This window comes from Sinocyclocheilus grahami, unplaced genomic scaffold, assembly GCF_001515645.1.
Source record: "Sinocyclocheilus grahami isolate Dianchi unplaced genomic scaffold, SAMN03320097.WGS_v1.1 scaffold189.1, whole genome shotgun sequence".
Classification (NCBI taxonomy): Eukaryota; Metazoa; Chordata; class Actinopteri; order Cypriniformes; family Cyprinidae; genus Sinocyclocheilus; species Sinocyclocheilus grahami.
Window position 1 is genome coordinate 1,088,993 of NW_015505368.1, and position 22,635 is coordinate 1,111,627.

A 22,635-nucleotide genomic window follows, 5' to 3' on the forward strand; every position below is an offset into this window, starting at 1 on the left:
TTGAGCTAGCTCTATTGTAAGCATCTGACGAAAAATCCAGTAAAGCTCTTCTTCCCGTCAATTGGGAAATGTTTAGATCTATGGTATGAGAGTGAGGTCATAGTTTGGGGACACTTTAGGAAAACTGGCTTCGCTGAAGATGTTTTAATTCACCACATGCTACAATTCATACAGGTAATACCTGCCAATACTGTAACACTACAACATATGTATTGCTGCAGTGATATACACAGTATATATATATATATATATATATATATATATATATATATATAAGGGGTCAGAAAGACAATGGCCCTTCCAGGAGCAAGTTTGGACACCCGTGATATATATTTTAAAACCACTGGAACGCCATCTTGACCAATCACCATTCAGGTGTCAATAGGAATCCTCTCGATCTGGAATTTTGTGGGCGGTTGAACGATTTAACAACAGGTTCACACAACTTTCTCACAAATTCACCACACTAGCTATGCTTCCATCCACCCATTTTTAAGCGCATTTTGGGATATTGCATGAAAACAAATGTGAAAGTGCGCATACATTCTAAAAATGTGCTCAACTGTGTCGGATACATTTTTTATCCAATGAGAAAACACTCCATAAAACCATGAAGTATGATGGAAACTCATTTACAGAATAACTTCCTCAATGTGCATCAAAAAAGTCATGTGATTTTGTGCGATGGGACAGCGTAACTGGACCAACCAGTGGACCAAACTCGCTGCACAGAATCTGAAATGTTGTTTTGGTCATTCTGAAATGCCTGAGCCAAAGTCTGTCGTCAGAGTGGTTCAGTATGTCTGTCTCCGAAAGCAAAATAAAACATTGCCACGTTTATTGCATTTCATTTGCATGCTCTGAGGTGCAAGTAATTTATTATATACAATAAAAGACCCACAGTGGCTTCTCCTACAGCAAATTAAATTTTTCTTAATGATACTTGGCGCCAGTTTATCAGGAAGTGACAATTTTGTTCTCGTTGTCTTGCTGGATGGAAACGGTGCATCATTTGCATATGTACATTCGATTAAAAAAAAGTTAAAATCGCAACTTTGAATGGAAACAGTTATTAACAGAAAGGGACTACATGCATTGCTACACTATTGACAATAGACCTGCAAAATTCTGCTAGTTTGACTGCACCTTAAATACAAAAAAAAAACATACTTAGACTTATTTTAAATATTTTCAAAGCAAAAAAAATCAAGGGGTATCCAGACCTGCTCCTGGAGGGCCTGCAGATTTGAGCTCCATCCTGTCCCAACACACCAGCCTGGAAGTTTCTAGTAATCTGGAAGACCTTGATTAGCTGGTTCAGGTGTACTTAATTAGAACTGGAGCTAAACTCTGCAGGACAGTGGCCCTCTGGGAGCAGGATCTGTCCTCCCCTTAAAAATAAGAGCTTGGCCGTTTTACTTCACTATCTGCATACATCCTGCAGACCTTCTCTTAAAATGTTTAAACTAAGAATGTTGCCATATGGCCAAAAAGTAAATCTGGGTTTGGGAATATTTTTCAGATTTATGATGATGTGCTCCCGAACGCACCTGCATGGAGCCTCTAAGGTGAGATTCATCTCTCTGTCAGCAGGCATTTCAAACAGCACGGCTCCTAAAACAAAACTCCCTCAGTGAACTGGTGTTGTTTTATCTGCTACTAGAACACGCATTACACAAACATCTTACTGTACATGCAGTATTGTGGAAGTAGGGATATTAGTTTTTCCCTTGTAGAGGAGCTACAATACAGCATTTTAATGATAATACAAACAAAGATACTGTATACAATTAAATAAATTACCCTTAAATGAATCATAGGACAAATCAGAAATGATTAACCAGTTCAAACTTTCCTCTTATCGGGGATAGTTGGAATTGGGGTAGACCAAAAAGAAGAGGCCAAGGGACTGTCAGTGGTGCAGCTTGAGCTCAAGGCATGATTGTAGTATGTGGCGTTTTTCTGCAGAAAGGTCCAAACTGGCACAGGTTATCCGTGATCAGGCAAAAAGTGGGGCATATGTGAAAGTGCGTGAGGTACTGGTAGTGGCTGTTATTAGTGAAGTTGGGCTTCCCAAGGATTGAAAATCAAGGCTGGGCCTCCGTGTTGGGCTCCTTGTCATAGATGTAGCTGCCAACGCCACCAGTGTTTACACCTAGAAATCCAGGAGAGTGGATCAGACTGGGTTAATAACCAATTTAACGGAAACTGATTTAACTTGGACATATCAGGTTTTCAGTATTCATTATGATATAAAGAAAGCAGAAGAATATATAAAAGAAAAGTTCAGTGTGGCAAACGAAGAACTGCTCATTTGAAACGATGTCAGATTATTTTCTGAAAATTAAGCAATGGCTCCATCTAGAGTTGAAAACTCTCACAGTACCTTTTGGGCCGAAGAGGACAGCATAACATGGTTTATGGCAGTAGGGCTGACCATCGTGCTGCAACACACAAAAACACCTTTTAGGATAAATTCATGCATTTAGAAATAGAAATGTTTGAAAACTGAATACATTTGAATATTTTTCCAATACCTTTTCATGTTTTAAGACCTGCACATCAACTACAAAATATTGCATTCATACATATACAGTGTGCCAAGTTAACATGTTATTTCTTTGGCTTCTACAGTGGTAATGTTCTTTTTGTGCAAATTAATTATCACATTAAGTCATACTGAGATTTCAGTTTTATTTTGATTAACTGTACTTACTCCCAAAGGAAATGTTCATATAAACCTATGAATCATATTTTAAGACTTAATTTGCAGCAAATTGATTTATTACCTATTAACATTTTTTAATGACCCATAGATGCCCTGCGGTTTCTTCAAGATTTCTAATGTAAAAAAGTATTCTTGATTAACTTCTTTTACATGGACAGAATTATTGAAAGAATTATGGTAGCCTTTGTGCTCCTATTAGCAACTTCATTTTCCTCTCACCTCTGCGTGGCTGCCAGCTGCCAGGGTCTTACTACATCTCTCACAACGCAGGCATGGACGATGCCAGTCCTTCCCCAGTGAAGTCACCTTCTCAGCTGCCATAAGTAAGTAACAGGACATGTCATTATGCTGCCACCATTTCCTATCATTAAAACCCAAGCCACAGTATGAAATGTTGTTAGGACAGAGAGAAGCATACCAAAATAGACCTTCTTGTTGCATCTGGGACACAAGTTGGCTTCCCCAGAGAAGGTAGTGATGTTTCCAGCTGAAATGAGAGATGCATGCACTTCACGATCCAAATAAACTCTGTGCAATTTGTCATATGTCTTATTGCAAAACATTTAGAATACAATGATTTGTAGCTAAAGGAAGATGCACACAACCTACAACTTTTATATTGTGGCATTAATTGCACACTCAGCCTGTTCAGATAAGAACAAGTCAGTTGCTGCTGATCTCTGCTGCTGTTTGTACCTTTAGATGGTGGTCTTGAAGATGCCGGGACCCATTTCTCCTGAGGTTTGGGTGCAGAGTCCACGGTGGATGCAGGTGGGGAAGGGTTGGTGGGAGCCTCATACACATATGAGCCTGCACCCCCAATGTTCACACCTACATGATAAACAAGGTTTCATGAAAATATCTCTTCATCATACAACATTCGTATTAAGAAATGTTTGATATGACTAATTACATTTGTTCCTTCATTAAAATTAGTTAATGCATTCGGTATCATGAACTAGCAATACTTTTACGACATTTATCTATCAAATTTCATGTTAATCTCTGCAGATACCAATACATTTTAACCATGTACATACAGCGATTTCTTTCTCAAAACAAGAATGTTCCTAATGCCCAGCAGAGGGCACTATTTAATTTCATGACAACAATGATTTAACTATTTACTCTTGCTATATGTACAAGAGTGCAAAATCTCTTAAATCATATCAATAATTCCATAACCCAGTATGTTGTATATATGGTAAATGGGCAGAGATTAGAAGAGTTCCATGTCACATGACTTCAATCTGAAATGCTGAAATGCTCAATCTGAAAAGTGTTTAATCTCATCTCACCTTTTGGCCCAAAGAGGGCAGCATAGCATGGCTTGTGGCAGTATGGTTTCCCATCATGCTGTGAGGATGTAAAACAGAAGAAAAAACAGGGTCATTCCAGGCTTATTTTTCATCAAGACTCTACAAGTGAATGAGTGTGCATTTGCTGGTGTAAATTTGCAATTTAATCTGCTGCTTGTAGACCATCTTAAATGTCTAAATGCCACAGACAGTGGTTATCTTGGCGTCCACTCCCTGATAACACTTAAAGCAGTTACCAGGACACAGTCTATGTTGATGGAAAAGGACACCCAAAGTGTGCCTTGAGTGTGTCTGCATGGAGGACGGAACATATTTCAATGGCAGTTGCTCCCAGAGCCCTTTGGTCAGGGCCATGGCGGGAAAAGGTTGCCATGGGAACCGTCAGATGGCAGCTGTGTGACCGTTACAGCTGCGCGGGAGAGGATAAAGGAACGGAAGGGGCAGAGAACAGTGGCCTCATGCCAGTACAAAAGTATGCACGGGGAAAAACTGTGTAATGAGCCCCACATTCCAACAAAGACTAGCAGACACCTTCCCGCCTCGATTGTAATGACCGGAAAACGTGATGTTGTAAGATGTCAGTACTTCTAAAAAAGGCAAAAAAGCTACACTCGTTGACTACAGAGTACTTCCATGAAGCGCTTTACTGCAGCGCAACTCAACCAAATGCATCTTATATGAGATAAATAATATATACACGATATATATAACCGGCTGAAATGTTTTGAAATCACTTGTACCCTACCTGAAAAAATCCAGTCTTTCACTCTGCCTGTGTCAGTTTGAGTCTTGTTAAAGTTTTAAACCCTTGCCACCAAGATGCTCCTCTGTCGGTCACGGATTATGAAAAGTGAATCTTAAATCTATAGGGGTGGGTGGATTTATTCATGCACGTTAAAATATTTATTTGAATCTTCTTACTTTTCAGATTCTTATTTACAGCATTATTTTAATACGCTGTATATTAACTTATTGGGAGAAAACTAGTAGTTCTATCTATGTGAGTTTAGACATTTGAGCACCCCCATATAGCCAAAATGGCATGTTCATAACACCCCGCGAATATCCGACTGTGAGATTGGTAGTCGAATCAGGCTCCTCCTATCGAAGCATCAAATCTTCGACTATTCGGGGTCACCCCTAGTCAAGATCCTATAGAAGAGTCGGAAATGTGTGGTCAAGGAAATCTACTTGCTATGCTATAAAGCTTCTCAAAGATTAAGGGTGTGTTCACACTTTTCATGTTTGGTTTGATTAAAACGAACTCTGGTGTGATTGCTCTGTTAGTGCAGTTCATTTGAGTAAGTGTGAATACTGCCATGCAAACCCTGGTGCGCACCAAACAAATGGACCGAGACCGCTAAAAAGATGGGTCTTGGTTCACATCCAAACGAACTCTGGTGTGGTTCAAATTGAATATGAATGCAACATGGACCAAATACTTCTAAACAAACCGAAAACAGGATGTAATGGTAATGGTAAGATGTGATGCTATGAGACATGATTTGATGGTACGGAATGAGCAGTGCATCCAAAACAAAATGAGCAGAGGGCAAACATAGAGCAATGAGAAGGTAGTGCAGCGCCACTTTAAGTCGAATACACCTATTGTTTGGAGTGTTCGTAAGCTCCATAACGAAATATACGTCATTCAACCAGGTTGTGAACGTATCACTATGCCTTAAGTTTCGGTATCTTTAGCTTTACTATCAAAAATGCCAGTGTGAACGCTAAGTGGACCAGGACCAAATGTATTGTTTTCTTTTTTTGGTCCAGACCAAACGAACCAAGAGAACCGAACTACAAGTGTGAATGCATCCTAAATGAACCTTACAAAGGTACCAAATCAAATGACTGGTTCTTTTGTGGAACTGCTAACTAAAGCAAGTCTTGACAGTTCGGTCACCCAATAGAAACAGAAACCTTTAGTACCTGAAGGTGCTTAAGATTACTCTGACAGCATTTTAATCACTGGAGGTCGTTAAATTGCTATATTGTTAGTTAGTTTGCTGGCAGGCATTCATACTTGACTGCAATATCCAACTGTATTGGGCAACAGATCACGCAAGCTTAACTATCATTGGCATATGGTTTTCAGTGGTCTCGGAGGTTCATGTCACTTCAGCTCACCCACTTCTGTGTACTTTTTTGTGGCAAATCGTTGTCAGTTGCATACCCTTGACTTCTGGAAATTGCAAATCAAAATCAGATCTTGTTTTTTGATAAATCTCTTGACATATTGTGTGATATGCATCAGACAGATGGTGAAAAGTCTGTGGGTGTGATGTCTAAGCCAGATACAAAGCTTAGTCCATCAGCTCCAATTACATGTCTCACTGGTCATATAGAGCAGCGCACCAGCCCACACTTTTCCCAGAGCCTCTCACATATTCTGGTAACTGAATCCAAACTCTCTCCATTCTGCCTCTACTTAACATGGCTATTCCCATAAACCCTCTCGCTTTCCCCTGCTAGAATCCAAGGAGCACACTAAGGGATTATCATCTTATCCACAGGGTGAGTTTCTTGTTCGATCAATGGTCTTGAAGAAAAACTTACACACATGTATTACCCATCTTCACTTTACCCCATCCTTGTTCCTGTACCGTGTAAGACCCAACAGAAATCTCCCCATAGCAACCTGACCCACATCCAGATTTAGGCTGATGTGAGCAGTGAAGATGTTAATATGCTTAAAAAGAGATTACAGAGAGAATTCCTTCTATTTGTGACTCTCTTCAGTAAATGCAACACTCACAACGCAGGCGTGACGTGTTTACTACTCTTATCCTTGTGGAATACAGGCCTAAGGCAACATGATGACTGATGATGACGATTCCTCTGGCTCTAAAACATCACTGCCCTGTCCTTTGCCCTCTACTGTCATTCCGATCTAGACGCAGTCATCACTGTGTGATGTAATAGGATGCTGGAAAGGTCGTGGAGAATTTCATTTGGCTTGCAGTCATGCACACAGGAACATTCGGGATGTACAAAGCAGGCCAGCTAGCTTTCAACAAATCACTGAAGACGAGCATCATGAGATACGATTACACACAGCTATCCAAAAGAGATAAGGAGGGAAAATGCTTGTTGCAACATCCTGTAGATTTTGAGACATTCAGTTTGCTTTTGTATTTTCATGATTGCATCATTTTTACCCCTTAAATTGTGTTTATGTCATGCTAGCTCCCCACACACATAATGCCACGTGACAGGCTTCAGTCCTGGTTCTGGACTCTTCAAATAGACCACTGATCCTCTGATGGAAACGCACAGCGTCACAAAGTCAATACTCAGCTGTAGGAGTTTGAGTTTCCCCAGCTAGACTGCAGAGAGGTAGTGTGAGATCTCTGACTTACTCACCTCAGCATGGCCACCCGCGGTGAGGGTCTTACTGCAGCGCTCACACTTCAAACAGAACTTGTGCCAATCCTTCCCCAGTGATGACACTTTCTCAGCTGGGAGATGAGAAAGAGAGAGAGAAAGATTGATTTTTACACTTTTTCATTAAAAAAATGTAAGTCTATCCATGAAAAATCCTGCTGCCCCAATACTAAGATATTGTCAGTGGTTGCCAAGTCCTTGAGACTGGTAGAGCATTGATGGGTGCTCACTAGGGTATTGAGACATTGCTATTGGATATGTCACCTCACAATTTGAGGTTTAATTCATGTCCTTAGCACAAATGGTTAAAACTTAGGGTTAAATGCTTGTTCAAATCTCAAACTGAGTAACAATAACAACAATACTTGCCTTAGTGAAAAAAAAGAGTAAAATATTATACATGTAATCCATATGTGGTCATAATTTGTGTGCAACCTCATATAGGTGTTATATTAAAATGGAATAGAGTATTTAGCATGATTTGCTTTGGTCTTTATGATAGACTATGGTTGCATCTGAACATGCATACTTCCCTACTGTATAGTAGGCAAAAACAGTATGTGAAAAGAGCAGCATTCCCTAATTCACAGTATTCATAAAACAGCAGGCAAAAAAGTACCTAGATGACCTACTACTTCCAATGAGATTTTGAAGTTAGCATCCAATGGACAATTTACTACCTCATGAGGGCAAAGAAGAGAATTGGCAGTGAAAAAAGTCGCTGGTAGGTCACAAAACAATGACAGCATGACAAATATCTGCATTCATAGTACACACATTCATACAATACACAGTAGGACTCACTTTTTCAATGGTCTACTCAAAGAGTATGCCATTTCAGACACATTCAATGTCATATTGTGATGATAATGTGTTGCTGCCCATAGTGGACCTGCCCATAACCACACCCCAGAATCTCTTATCCTCTAAACGTGGGTAGGTTTTTTACTATAGTGTATAAGAATTTAGATGTTACTTTTATGCTGTGCGTTTCCCTTCTACTCATATCTTGATGACTGCAGCCCCTGATAAGTTATGAATGTGCCATGGAAACTTCCTGTCTGAGAATCCAAGATCCTAAAAGAACTAAAGTATGTAGTGCATTTCCTCAGGAGGTTAAAGCAAAGAGCCTCTCCCTGTCGTGAATCGTAAGCGAGAGTCTCCACACAGCATTATTAATGGTGGATTTGCATAATTTTCAGATCCAGCAAGCTTCATGTTTTGAGTATGTGTGCTGGTCTGGGCATTTTCATTCCGATAATCAATGTGACATAATATTACATCAAATCAATGAAAAGCACTGACCCCATTGTGAGGGGTCACAGCGGTTCATTCCATAGCTGAGATTTGTTGACATAAAACACAAGGAAATGCAGTGGTGGGGCTAATTAGAACCGGACAGCTAAGTGACGACATAAACGGTACAGAGACCCACTGCTCCATTTCCCCTCCTGTCCCGTTTCTTCAGGAGGGTCCTGGGAGGCTTCCCCAGACCTAATATTACTCTTTCCATTTATATATCTTGCTCTCAAGACAATACATAAGGCAGGACTGCTGGGACAGCTCTCTCAATTCAGAGGAAACACCTTCGCTTATCAAAACAGGGCACAATCAGCTAGAGAGAACAATCCATTTCCTTCTGCTCTCCCCTACTTCCTAGCTTTCCCGCCTGGAGAAGTACAGTATTGTTTTTGTTCTGTCAGTTTTGCAGCCCTCTTAGTCGGTCTCTCGGGGGGTCTAGGTCAGTACAGAAGAGATCAGTTTCACCATCAGAGAAGGAGATTTTATACTGCTAAAGACTCCTATTCCACTGAGATACACAAGTATACTCACACACGGAGGCGTAGCAACAATTTAAAATGTGTGGGCATGAATGTTTAAAAAGTATGATAATCTCTGGGACAAATGTTGAAACAGTTGGTATCTTTACATTTTCTAAAGAAAATGAGAGTTAAACTTGCCTGTGCAATACTTGCCGCCACACTGCAAGGGTGCTGTTAGTGGTTGCCAGGCATTGCAGGGCGGTGTAGTTTTAAGTGCATTGCAATGTGGTTACTGGGGTTTTCTAAATGGTTGTTTACTGGCACAAGTCAAAAGAGTCCACTCTGAGGTTCTGGTCTCTGTAAATTTTAGGTCCCTCCTTGAATCTGAGGGATTTTTTCACAACTTATTTAACATTAGATAAACATCTTTAATTTGCCTAGAAAAGTGCACAACTCTCTTTAAACAGATAAAAGTTTTTTATTTATTTATTTATTTATTTATTTTTTAAGTTATTGGCTTTTTTTCGGCAAAGGTCTGCGAGCCATAACACGAAATCGAACCCAGCCCAGATGCATGATTTGAGGAATCATTTATGCATAGCACGATAAGGAGACATAATACAATCTCATGCTAAAGGGGTCATATGATGTTGCTAAAAAGAACATTATTTTGTGTATTTGGTGTAATGAAATGTGTTAATGCTGTTTAAGGTTCAAAAAACACATTATTTTCCACATACTGTACATTATTGTTTCTCCTCTATGCTCCGCCTTTCTGAAACACGTCGATTTTTACAAAGCTCATCGTTCTAAAAAGCAAGGTGTGTTGTGATTGGCCAGCTATCCAGTGCGTTGTGATTGGCCGAATACCTCAAGCATGTGACGGAAATGTTATGCCCCTTACTATACTGTGATGCCGTGTCCCTGAGCGACAAGACAAAACCAATAAAACCCATTATAAACTAGGCATTTGTTGCATCCAGTGGGGACATAATTACAGATTATAATGACTTATACTGTCTTTTTACGCATTGCGTTGCATCGCGCCGCGTAAGCATTAAACCATGTCTGCATTTGTGATCGGAGAAATGACAAACAACAAGCCCTACTCTACATTGCCCAAAAAACTCGCTTTAAATATATAAAATATAAAAACTCTTTAAATATAAAAAACGTACTTACGAGTCAGAACAGCCGACATTGTAGTTTCCCAGGATCAGGAAACGGTCCTCCATAAAATGTGGTGCACACATCTGAATATTTGGGTTGAACTGTTCTGGAACAGTGTTGTAAATACAACTTAACCACTGATTTCTAGTCGTGTCCTCTTTTGGAAGGCCAAACAAAGTATTTTCGCTTTTACAACGAAACACACAGCATCTTCACAACATGGCGGCGGCAGCAAAAATAAAGTTACGCCTTCTTTCTTTGCGTGAACATTTGGGCAGCGTTATGCAAATCTTCCCACATCGTGACGTAGTCATGGGGGCGTGTTTAAACGAGGCGTTTTAGGGGGGCGTGGACGAGTTTTAACTTTTATAAAGAATATCTCTTTGGGTTTGAGACTTTAGTCTTTGCAACTTTAGGGATCTTATCTATTCACAACCAGCTTGTATCACTCCAAAGAGAAAGGAAAACTTGAAATCACATCATATGACCCCTTTAATCTTGAGTACCTATAGAGTAGTATTGCATCCTTCATATCACCGAAGAGTCTTTAGTTTTAGCAGATTTATAAAAGACAGACACAGCTTTAGGCTTCTCTTAGAAAACAAGCTCTTGGGAGGCGTATCGTGGGCAAAGATAAAGAAACACGAGCATGCGAAGATTTGTGTAGTGATCGTCTGCAAGCTGTGACATCGACATAAATAAAACAGGAACAAAAAACTTTATTGAACTAAATTTTATATAATTTGTTTATAAAAAATTTGTCAACGAAATGCCAGGAACAAACAAACACACTTGCACAACTCTGTTGCTGCCCCGGAGAAACAAACTGCATCCACTGTTCTCTTAAGGCTAGGTTCTTTGGGAAGTTGAACAAAGTTATCTTTCCCTCACAACCAAAAACACACTTCTTTGGTGACTGTTGATTTTGTGATTTAAAAACAAAACGACAAATCCTTCTCAGGCAAGTCCTGTGCAGCGCTGCAGACAACTGTCGTAACCCAAATGAACCACATTGACGGGCGTGCTCCCGCTCTGTCGGATACAAGGAATTCCTTATATCAGGAATTGTCCATATAAGGAATTACTCCCTTTATGATGTCATGAAGGGCCATACTCGAAAAAAAAAAGAAAAACTTTCCAAAACTTTTATACGAACCCTGAAGGAGTGTATTTGGCACAGAAAAACTCCATCAAACAACCAACTTCTTTTTTTTTTAATTTTTTTTTTTACTTTGGTCATGTTTAGCATGAGAATCCAAATCTTTAGCAGTGTAAATAAGTCAGAATGCATGAACTAGCTTTAGACCTCCCCTTTAAAGATAAAAAAAGAGAAATAGTTATGTACTATAAATGTAACCCTATTACTAACACAGGCATCATATCCAAATTAATTCTAGGCTCACACTGGAGAGACATAGAGATCCAGACAGTATAAATCACTGGTTTTCCACCAGGAGGCTAATCCAAGATAAGTGAGATTTCACAGTCAATGGCCCAACTGGGTATAAAGAGAGAGTATCTCTGCAGGGAAGATGTCAATGCCAATGACTACTACACAACGGTAAGTGTGTGTACGTGGTGGTTGACGAAGTGCAGATAAACAGAGTTGCCATTAAAAGGGCTTCTGTTTTTGTACAAGAGGTTGCTGGGGAGCCGTTTCAGTTATTGGTGTAGTTTTGCGTGGGCGGAGGGAATCGCTAATCGCTCATCAAGCTGAATAGACCCCTGGACGACCTCCAGTCACACTCTAACACACATTCTTTTACTATGGCCAAAGGAAATCAGTGTCTTGGGTGGTATATTTACAAGAAGCTTTGTCCGCAGACAAAACTGCAAGCCTGGTTTCTGCTTTCCAATAGAAACGGTGCGACAACAGTGATATCCTAACAGCACTGTCATCTCGTTCGTCCCTAAGGGAATCCATTCGAACGGTGAGGGAAGACACGGGAGACCAGAGAGGGCTTCATTAAAGAGTCAGGTTACCTTGGATGCGAGGCGTAGATGCATGAGAGCTGTAATGGACGGCTGTGTAAGACTATACGAGAGGTTGCAGTACCTCCCAATGTCCGGCTCTATTGAGCACACGCAGTGCAATATGTACACCTGATCGCTGATAAGCTTCTTAGTGCTTTGTTTTGAGCTGCAGAGGTAATCTCTTTAGTCCTGCTGGTACTGTCTGTAGAGGTAACATCTCCTGTCAGCCATAAGATTTTGTGTTTTCCCTCAGTTTACCCCACAATTAAATCAGATGATAACACCTCAAACACCAGGTCAACTGATCCATGAACAACACAGAGGTTTGTTTAATGAGTTTTGGCTGGCGTGCAAAGGGAGAGTAAACGAAACCCTCAGCACCTTCACACGAATGAGCTTGTGCCATCTCAGCAGAACAGATGCAGGTTTGGATGTGGGCTAATGGAGCTGCACTGTGCAGTCAGCTCTCATTTCGAAAGCAAATCTGTCACAACAACTCTCTCTACCAAACAAGAGTCATTTGAGATTTAATGAAGTCAACATTACCAAGCAAGATTTATCAACCTGATATGTAAATAAGTCTCTCTGTAAACATGTCATGCTCAATATCCTGGGGTTGTTCCAGAATAGAAGAGGCTCTCAAAGAGTCTTACTCTGCCAAAAAAAAATAAATCAAGTCGTGAGAGAGAGAGAGATGCATCAACATCGATCTCTGTTTAATCATTCTTATTAAGTTTGTCTAGGCACAACAAATGCATCTATCTCTCTGCAACATGGGGACACTGCATTTCTATTTGTTCAAGTGTTTTTCTTTAGACAGCGAGGATTTTTATTTTTGATACCACTGTATAATTGACCCTTCCCTTCCTTGTAACCAAGGGGGAAGCTTCACCCACTTGGTTTCTATTGCAAATTCAGACAAGCTTTATGGAACATTCCTATCGCAAGAAAGCTGTAAGATGAACTGTAATAATATATCCTCTCTGGCAACATTACATCACTATTATAGGGGCAGATGTGGCATAATGGTTAGAAAGTCAGAATTGTAACCTGAAGGTCCTGGGTTTGATTCTCAGTCCTGGCAGGAAATGTAGGTGGGGGAGTGAATGAACAGTGCAGTTGAGTAAGGCACCTAACCCCCAATTGCTCCCCGGGCTTCCCACAGCTTTGTGTGTGTGTTTTAGGCCACAGTTATAGTTTGCCCTTTGTTATTGATATGGAAGTTCACAGGAAGTGATAGAGCAGAGGGGAACGGAACCGGGAAAAGATTGAATGCAGGGACTTGAACAAGAGTGGCCAAAGTGCTATTGTGCGATATGTTGGAGCACTGCCCACAAGGCTATGGCTTCAGTAAATAACGTTTTTTTTAAGGTGAGACTTAGCAAAGGGTCAATAAGGTAGGTTTAAGCGAGGTCAGTACAAAGCTGTATTCAAAAGTGGAAGATTTATCCACTTTATTTTTAATGTAAGAGTGCCTTGTTGAAAAAAAACAGCATATGCTGAAGCATGGCTGTTGGTTTAAGATGGTTCTTAGCTGGTCATGTGCTGGTCCTAAGCAACTAGCTCCTGCTCAGGACCAGCTTAGGACCAGCACATGACCAGCTAAGGACCATCTTAAACCAGCAGTCATGCTTCAAAACATACCTAACCAGCATATTCTGGATTTTTCAACAGGGTGTACATGGCCATTTTTAACTTAAATGTGCAAGGCTTCTGGTGTCAACCCCAACCAGTTATTTTAGCTGTACAAAAAACAGTTTGCTATGCTTCTTGATATTACTATCATATTATTTTATTACTGTAAACTGTAATCATAAACACTTTGGTTTCTAGTGCAAATAGTTTTACAGTTTACTGTACATTGTTATTCTTTTTAGTTATTTACCTATAATGGCTAATGAATCAGAAGTCTCACACATTCACAGGAAATACCTTACAACAGCGTTGAAAAATAAGGTGGATAAGGAGGCCCTACAAATGTGCGGCCCCTAAAAGTTGACATGAAACTACATTTGTAACCCTTTAACTGTCGGCAAGGTTAAATCACCTAGTAGCCTAAACAATGCCTAAATGGCCGTCCGGCTATTGATTAACATTATTTCCTGGCTTTTGGTTTAATTTCAGAGTTGTGCAAGATGAAACACTGTGTAGACCAACCTTTGTTTGCATAATATATAAGACCAGGAATGTTTATTTAGAAAGTAAATAGGGCCATTTTTCATGAAATGAAATCTGATGCTTAGTCCTGCACTAATGAGAAAAATAAATTGATAAGGAAGGTCTGTTATATGCTGATCCTGCCTGAGATGTAATCACAAATAAACAGCGCTAGGCCTCAACAATATTTACACAGCTGAACACCCTATAGGCTCCACAGCAGGAATGCACTCTAAAACCTACTCCATCATCCTCAGCAGAGACTTTCAGTGTGTTAAAATAGATTTTTTATAAAACTTAAAACTCTAAAAAAGTATAAACAAACAAGTACTAATTGGTTGGCACTGGCTTGACATTAACTCTGTACATGGTTTGAAGAACCTGCCATGCAAGTCCCGAACAGAGATCAGGACTCAAAAGACTGAGATGTAATCACAAATAAACAGCGCTAGGCCTCAACAATATTTACACAGCTGAACACCCTATAGGCTCCACAGCAGGAATGCACTCTAAAACCTACTCCATCATCCTCAGCAGAGACTTTCAGTGTGTTAAAATAGATTTTTTTATAAAACTTAAAACTCTAAAAAAGTATAAACAAACAAGTACTAACTGGTTGGCACTGGCTTGACATTAACTCTGTACATGGTTTGAAGAACCTGCCATGCAAGTCCCGAACAGAGATCAGGACTCAAAAGATGGGCAAAATGACATGTGTTATATATCTGTCCACTCAATGTGGTCGCACACATGGAAATAAATTTGAAAGGCAGGGACAGATTTGCTTCCACTTCAACAGCCATTAATGTGGACCCATCTGTTCAGAGCACTACTATTATACTGTACTCTATCCTGACTGTGTCCCCTCATACTGCAAAAGCAACATGCACGCCATCTGGGACCAACATGGTGCTTCGCTTCGAGTCACTGATTACAGCCTGACCCGCTAGCCCTGCACCTGAGGGCCTTCAGGCCTTAGCCAAACATATACGATCACACACAGAGATAAAACGAGGTAAACTGTAGCTCAAATGTACACAAAATCATTACATGCCCTTCCTGGCTCCAGTAAGCAGGTATATGATTGTTGTGGTTAGTTCCCATGATCCTCAGCTTTTTTAGCTATAAATAGTACACATGCTGTTCTCAAATCGTGTTCTGTAGCTCTGTTTAATGACCCTACTCTTCTATGATGGCAAACAGTGCCTTTCTTTCAGACCCTGCCCATAGCCATCAACTCCTGAGTGGCAGTTCCTTCTCCAAACAAATCTCAAATAGGCGTCTGATTGTGAGCTTGGTTTTCCAATTTGCAGCGGCTTGTGAATTTCCTTACAGTAGTGCGGAAATGCTGGGTATGGTTTGGGCCCTCGCTGCACAGATGTGGCCCTGCTCATGCAAGGCACGGCAAGATGTCTGTCCCTTCGCAGTTTCCTCTTGATATAAATTAGGCAACCTCGTGATTTTCAGTTGTCTGGCTTGAATGAGAGCTACATGTGCCTGTGTGCTACTGCAGTGCCCATGGCTGTCAGTACAAATCAATGCTGCCTCGTGGAGCTCAGCCTCAATCAGCTTCCCTGCAGCCAATATGAAACTCTACTGGTCCTCACATTTCAGTGGTTGGGTGAATATCATGAAATCTATTATGAACAGGCTGGATCACATTGCATTACAAAATCAAAAGAAAGAAATTGCTGCTGTAATGTAAGATGTTTTGCATTACAACACTTTCCTGACAATTAAGCACATTTTCTTTTCCAATTCTAATTATAGTAATGCCTCAAAATATTCATTACTGTATCTTAAAAACTAGCATTTATGTAAAATATATAATACATCTATAATTTGTAATTTCAGTGTAGTTTACTTTTAAACTATACATTTTGTGAAATTCAACCAGTTAAAATTCAGAATTTTTATTTAAAAAGATGGGGTGATTTATGAACATTCCAGAGAGGAGAAAATACACACAGCATTAAATTCTCCTTGATGTGTCTCCAGGTAGAGCAAATTTAATGGAGGCAAATTATGCATGTGTGCAGGCCTTCGGGTAGGTCGAATTAGAATAATGTCAGTTTAAAGGCTAGTCCCATAAAACACAAGTAATTACATGATGACTTAGGTCTTTTTTTCTTGCTAACCTTGCAACAAGCGCAAAAAAACCCCCAACATCTTGTAACTATGGTTGAGGTTCATGCCTGGCAGGAATCCTGACAGACAAGGCAAACGGCCCCCAATTCTGACTCCCAGGATTATGCAATGCCCTTAAACAGTAGACAAAAATACAAGAAGTGGCATTATATAACCGATTCTGCACATTAAAACAGCTTGTGAGGCAGCCATGTGGAAAAAACAGGGTTTTAATGGGTATAAGCAGTAAAAGTAAATCTGAAACAGTGAGAGATGGGGACAGAAAGAGAAAAAATGAAAAGTGAGGGGTGGTATTTGTCTGCCTGTATCTGAAACCAAAGGATGACATAATAGACATGCCCTCTCACATTTCGATGTGACTGGCATCTAAGAAAGAAAGCATTCCTAACTTCTATTCAAGAGTGAGCACAGGCCTTGAAGGGAGAACAGTGAAAAAGAGAAAAGATGAAGGAAAGTGAAAGAAGCAGATTCTTTGTTTTGTCAGATTCTCTCTCGTCAGTGAGATTTGATACGATGCAAGTGCGCTCTGTCTGCCATTAATAGGGACAGGTTTTCTATCACATACATTTTTTACATTTGTTTACTTACAATGCTGCCTTTGTTTTTTAGGCATAAATGAATTGCTTCCAAAGGTTTGTCAGTTTAAAGGCTAGTCCCATAAAACACAAGTAATTACATGATGACTTAGGTCTTTTTTTCTTGCTAACCTTGCAACAAGCGCAAAAAAACCCCCAACATCTTGTAACTATGGTCGAGGTTCATGCCTGGCAGGAATCCTGACAGACAAGGCAAACGGCCCCCAATTCTGACTCCCAGGATTATGCAATGCCCTTAAACAGTAGACAAAAATACAAGAAGTGGCATTATATAACCGATTCTGCACATTAAAACAGCTTGTGAGGCAGCCATGTGGAAAAACAGGGTTTTAATGGGTATAAGCAGTAAAAGTAAATCTGAAACAGTGAGAGATGGGGACAGAAAGAGAAAAAATTAAAAGTGAGGGGTGGTATGGACAACTCCCCATTAAACCAACGGTTTGTCTGCCTGTATCTGAAACCAAAGGATGACATAATAGACATGCCCTCTCACATTTCGATGTGACTGGCATCTAAGAAAGAAAGCATTCCTAACTTCTATTCAAGAGTGAGCACGGGCCTTGAAGGGAGAACAGTGAAAAAGAGAAAAGATGAAGGAAAGTGAAAGAAGCAGATTCTTTGTTTTGTCAGATTCTCTCTCGTCAGTGAGATTTGATACGATGCAAGTGCGCTCTGTCTGCCATTAATAGGGACAGGTTTTCTATCACATACATTTTTTACATTTGTTTACTTACAATGCTGCCTTTGTTTTTTAGGCATAAATGAATTGCTTCCAAAGGTTGTCTTCAAATGTGAAAGTGGACACAATGCCGATAATATTTTTCAGAGTATAGACTCTCAAATTTGGATAGCCCACCCATTTTGAATTGAAGTATGAAAAATGGTAAAGTACTGATTCAATGCGTCACCTTTGAATGTGAGAAATGAAGCTTTTACGCTTGCTCTTGTGTAAGAAAGCCACAGCATCTGCTAACAGCTGTTCAATAAACGAATAAAAGGTTCAACCGAAAGTTTGAAAAGTTTCCTCTCAATACAGTGGCTTACCACTTGAAACAGGAAAGGAATTTACAGGAACACATGCACTAACTCCCACAAACTCAATTTGGAAATACCATCTGGAACAGCTGGTTTTGCAACCAAACCAGATTGTTTTTTTATTTAATATGTTACATTTAATATTGAATATAAACTAGGAATGCAAATTAATATTAATAGATAAATAAAAATTAACAATGAAATAATAAACAATAATATCAATATTATTCATGATTATTTCGATTATTATTTAATAAAGCCTTATTGCTGGTTTCTGCTCATTCATGTCTAGACTGTGGATCTGGATACAGCATTCACCATCAACCTCAAATATTCCACTTGGTGACATTTCCATATTTAGAGGAAACACACTTTGAGGACCAAAAGAGGAGAACCGCACCCCTGCTCTTCCACAGCTGCATGGAATGCGTCTTGGCTTCAACGTGAGTCTAATAAAAGCACAGTCACCCACATCCATCTCGACCAACTCCCTCATGACATAAACCGAGGTCTTGGGTGAAACCCTGAATTGTCCTTTCTTCTGCCCTATGGCATCATGGACCATAAGACTGTCTGTGACGTCAGAAACATCAGAGACGTTCCTCTCTTGCGCCCCAATAAAATCAAAATGCAGCAAGCATTTTGTCTGTCTCCATCAAAACCAGCCATCATGTCTTATTTAGACTTCAAAACCTGTATGTTTTAAAGCAAAATTGCTATTTTTGATGTTATATGAGTGATTTTGCATATTATTAAGCCTGTGAACTAAATGGAAAAATGTATAAATTTTGTCGTCCTATGTGAAATCTAGATCCTGAAGCATAACCAGCTGAAAAACAGCCAAGCTAGAGAACTTTCTGCCCACCTACTAGACACATAGCCATGAAAAGAGCTGCGCTTGCTTTTATATAACAGCACCTCGCTCACTACATCAATTTAAAACCACCCGACAGCTTTATTGGTCGTGTTTTATGGCTGTTCGGTTGACACACAGATTAATACAACATAAATAAGAGCTGAATAATCATCTCAGTTTCCACCACAAAGGCTCTGATGCACTGATGAATAACCTTATAAATATGAGAGCAGGGATGATAAGGTCAAGTGGCAGAGAGGCTATTCAACTGTTTAATGGATTGAGAGGTATATATTGAGCAGATAGCAATGCTGTTGGCCTGAAAATGGATATAAATGAAAATAAGAGGTCCTATGATCTTTCAGCTCCCAAAACATCCACACCAAGAGCCACATGCTGTATTATTTAAGAAAACATCTAAGCCTATAAAAGCAAAGTAAAGCAACTTTCAAGCTTTCATTTTAGTGGTTATAAAAATAGCCCCTCATCTGGTCATGTTAAAAAAGAAGAGAAAGGTGATTGTAAGATGTAGACAGGACTTAGATACAACTGTTCATTATTAATGTTACAGAAGTGGGCAATAACATTTTCTGAATATAAACTGGCTGTCATTGCACTCAGCAGTCTGAAAGTAAAAAGCTGGCATTCAAAGTTTATCTTTGCATATTTATTTCTATCTCTGGTACTTTCCACAAATACAGTACAAAATAGGGCAAAAAAGGCTTTCCCCCCTCTTTTCTTAAATGGTCAGGGACTACATTTTATATGCATCATCATATGTCTAAAAACCATGATTTGTGAGATTTTGCACAAAACATTTACATCAAACATAGATGTCAAAATTAAATCGACAGAACTTATAAATTAAAGAATTTATAAAGAAATATAAAGGATAAATAATATATTTGAAATAGTTTCATATATAAAACAGCATTTATAATATTAATAAATAAAAACAAATAAAATATAAGATGATAATTAAACATAACTTTGGAACAACGAACTGATATTTAAAAAAAAAATCACAAAGAAAAACACGGAATTTGTCCCTCTAAGCACTGCAAAAGTCCCGTATTCATGGGATGCACCGCATCTTTTCGTTAGCAAGTTGAAAAATAATTTTGGGGAGTTTTGAAAGAGGTGAGTGCGCTAGAAAGTAGAAGTGAATTCCTGAAAGCGGTGAAGTGAGTAATTATCCGCAGACACATTTATTTTACAATCGATGCAAAACTCTCAAATCCGTTTTATCAACACCTGTGTAAACAAACCATCGCTTTCCGCGATTATACACATCGTGGAAGTCATTTATCATATCAAAATATAACGGTGAATGTATTTTTAATAGAGGTTCAGAATTAAACCGAGAAGTAAACACAAACTTACCAAAATAAACAGTCTTTTCGCATTTAGGGCACTTTGAAGCCATCGTCTCTGGAAGTGGATCCTCTCACTCAGCGTCAGGTTTGTCTTCCACGCGCGCAAGTTGACCAATGGCTTGAGAGCGGGAGCGCATCCACTGAAAGCGCCGCGCTGGATTTGCATAGCCCCGCCCTCTCCCACAGGTCTGTCTGAGCGCTGCGCTTTTCTCTTCTCTCATTGGTCAGGCTAACGGTCAGTCATCAAGCGGGCGGGGGCTCCTGTCTGCCACTGGCTCTTCCTTTTTACATCCTTCAGCGGGAATGTGAAAGGCTTCCAACAAAGGTTCCTTTCACTTCTCATGAATAGGGATTCTTCAGCACTTGCCAGACCGTTACTAGTGGAAATCAGAGGGAGAAAGATATTGGCAAGTCCCAGTCATGCTCACAACACTTCTCTTTTTGTTTGGGGTTGAGGTCACTGTATGGCAGTGTTATGTTTTTGACTAGTTTGTCCCTTACATCAGTGTTCCACACACCCAAAAATGTCTGTCACCCATGTCTTTTTTTTTAGATTCAGGTCTTTGCCAGCTCTTACAGGCTTTTGCCTTGACCATGTGTCTACGTCATTTCTCTCTCAAACTGATCAGTCAGCAGAGCAGATGTCCACCTTTTCCTGACTCTACACACACTCCTTTGACCGTTACACGCAACCAAGTCCTGTTGTCTCCCATAAATCTCCAAATTGCTTAGTCGACTAGTCAAACAGAACCCCGACTAGTACTGTTGTAAAAAAAAGTGCCTCTTGATACCTATGTGAATATTGACTCGCACTCTACCTATAGCTGATTTTAGTGAGAGGAATGTGAATCTTGCAGCGTCCAGTTTATTCAAGTTCATTTGTGTGTCAGTGTTACAGCGTCAGTAAGTTTGCTGTATTAGCACATTTGCACAGCTGCAGTGCAGGGATTTGCTGTGTTGGCTTGGCGGGACGAAACCTTAACGCTTGTTGTGGAGTAATGTTTTTAAATGACTAAAAGGTGGAAAATTACAACAATTATAGCATTTTAAAACTCTAATGCAGTGGCACTCGTATACCCGTATACAATGTTAATTTTGGGAGCAATTTTGCTCAAAACCTCTCAAAGAATCCTTTGCAGGCAATGACTGCCTTAAGTCTGGAACTCATGGACACCACCAGAGACTGGGTTTCTTCCTTTGTGATGCTTTGCCAGGCCTTTGCTGCAGCTGACTTCAGTTGTTGTCTGTTTGTGGGTCTTTCTGCCTTTAGTTTTGTCTTCAGTAAGTGAAATGCATGCTCAATCGGGTTGAAATCAGGAGATTGACTTGGCCATTGCAGAATATTCCACTTTTTTACCTTCAAAAACTCCTGGGTCGTTTTTTTGCTGTATGTTTTGGGTCATTGTCCACTTGTACTATGAAGCGCCGTCCAATCAACTTTGCTCCATTTGACTGAATCTGGGCAGAGAGTATATCCCTATACACTTCAGAATTCATCCGGCTGCTTCTGTCTTCTGACACGTCTTCACTAAATACCAGTAACCCAGTGCCACTGGAAGCCATGCATGCTCATGCCATCACACTGCTCCACCATGTTTATGTTTCACAGATTATGTTGTATGTTTTGGATCATGAGCTGTTCTTCCCGTCATTCTGGTACAGGTTGATCTTAGTTTCACCCATCCAAAGAATGCTTTTCCAGAAGTGGTCTGGCTTTTTTAGATGTCTAATCTGGCCTTGTTTGCACCTTGTGGTGAACCCTCTGTATTTGCTCTGGTGAAGTCTTCTCTTGATTGTAGACTTTGACAGAGACACATCTACTGTACTTCCTAGTGTTCTTCTCTTGGCTGGATGTTGTGAAAGGGTTTTTCTTTACCATGAAGAGGATCCTCCGATCATCCACCACTGTTGTCCTCCGTGGACGTCCATGCCTTTTATGTTGCTGAGCTCACCAGTGCATTCTTTTTTTCTCAGAATGTACCAAACTGTTGATTTGGCCGCTCTGAATGTTCCTGCTATCTCTCTGATGGATTTGTTTTGACCGCATGATGTGGGTTCACAGCAACAGCTTCCAAATGTAAATGGCACACTTAGAATCAACTCCAGAACTTTGACCTGCTTAATTG

At 39.9% G+C, this 22,635-nt stretch overlaps 1 protein-coding gene across 1 annotated transcript; it reads right to left on the reverse strand.

Annotated features, from left to right (window-relative positions):
- Positions 1-1,209: 1,209 nt before the first annotated feature.
- On the reverse strand, positions 1,210-20,622 carry LOC107594708 (cysteine-rich protein 2-like). The gene is made up of 8 exons (XM_016284863.1): positions 20,517-20,622; positions 7,414-7,508; positions 4,027-4,084; positions 3,425-3,559; positions 3,147-3,215; positions 2,948-3,042; positions 2,387-2,444; positions 1,210-2,155 (listed from the first exon to the last, which is right to left on the reverse strand). The coding sequence occupies exons 1-8, from the start codon at positions 20,557-20,559 to the stop codon at positions 2,088-2,090; spliced, it is 621 nt and encodes a 206-aa protein (XP_016140349.1). The 5' UTR covers positions 20,560-20,622; the 3' UTR covers positions 1,210-2,087.
- Positions 20,623-22,635: the final 2,013 nt, after the last annotated feature.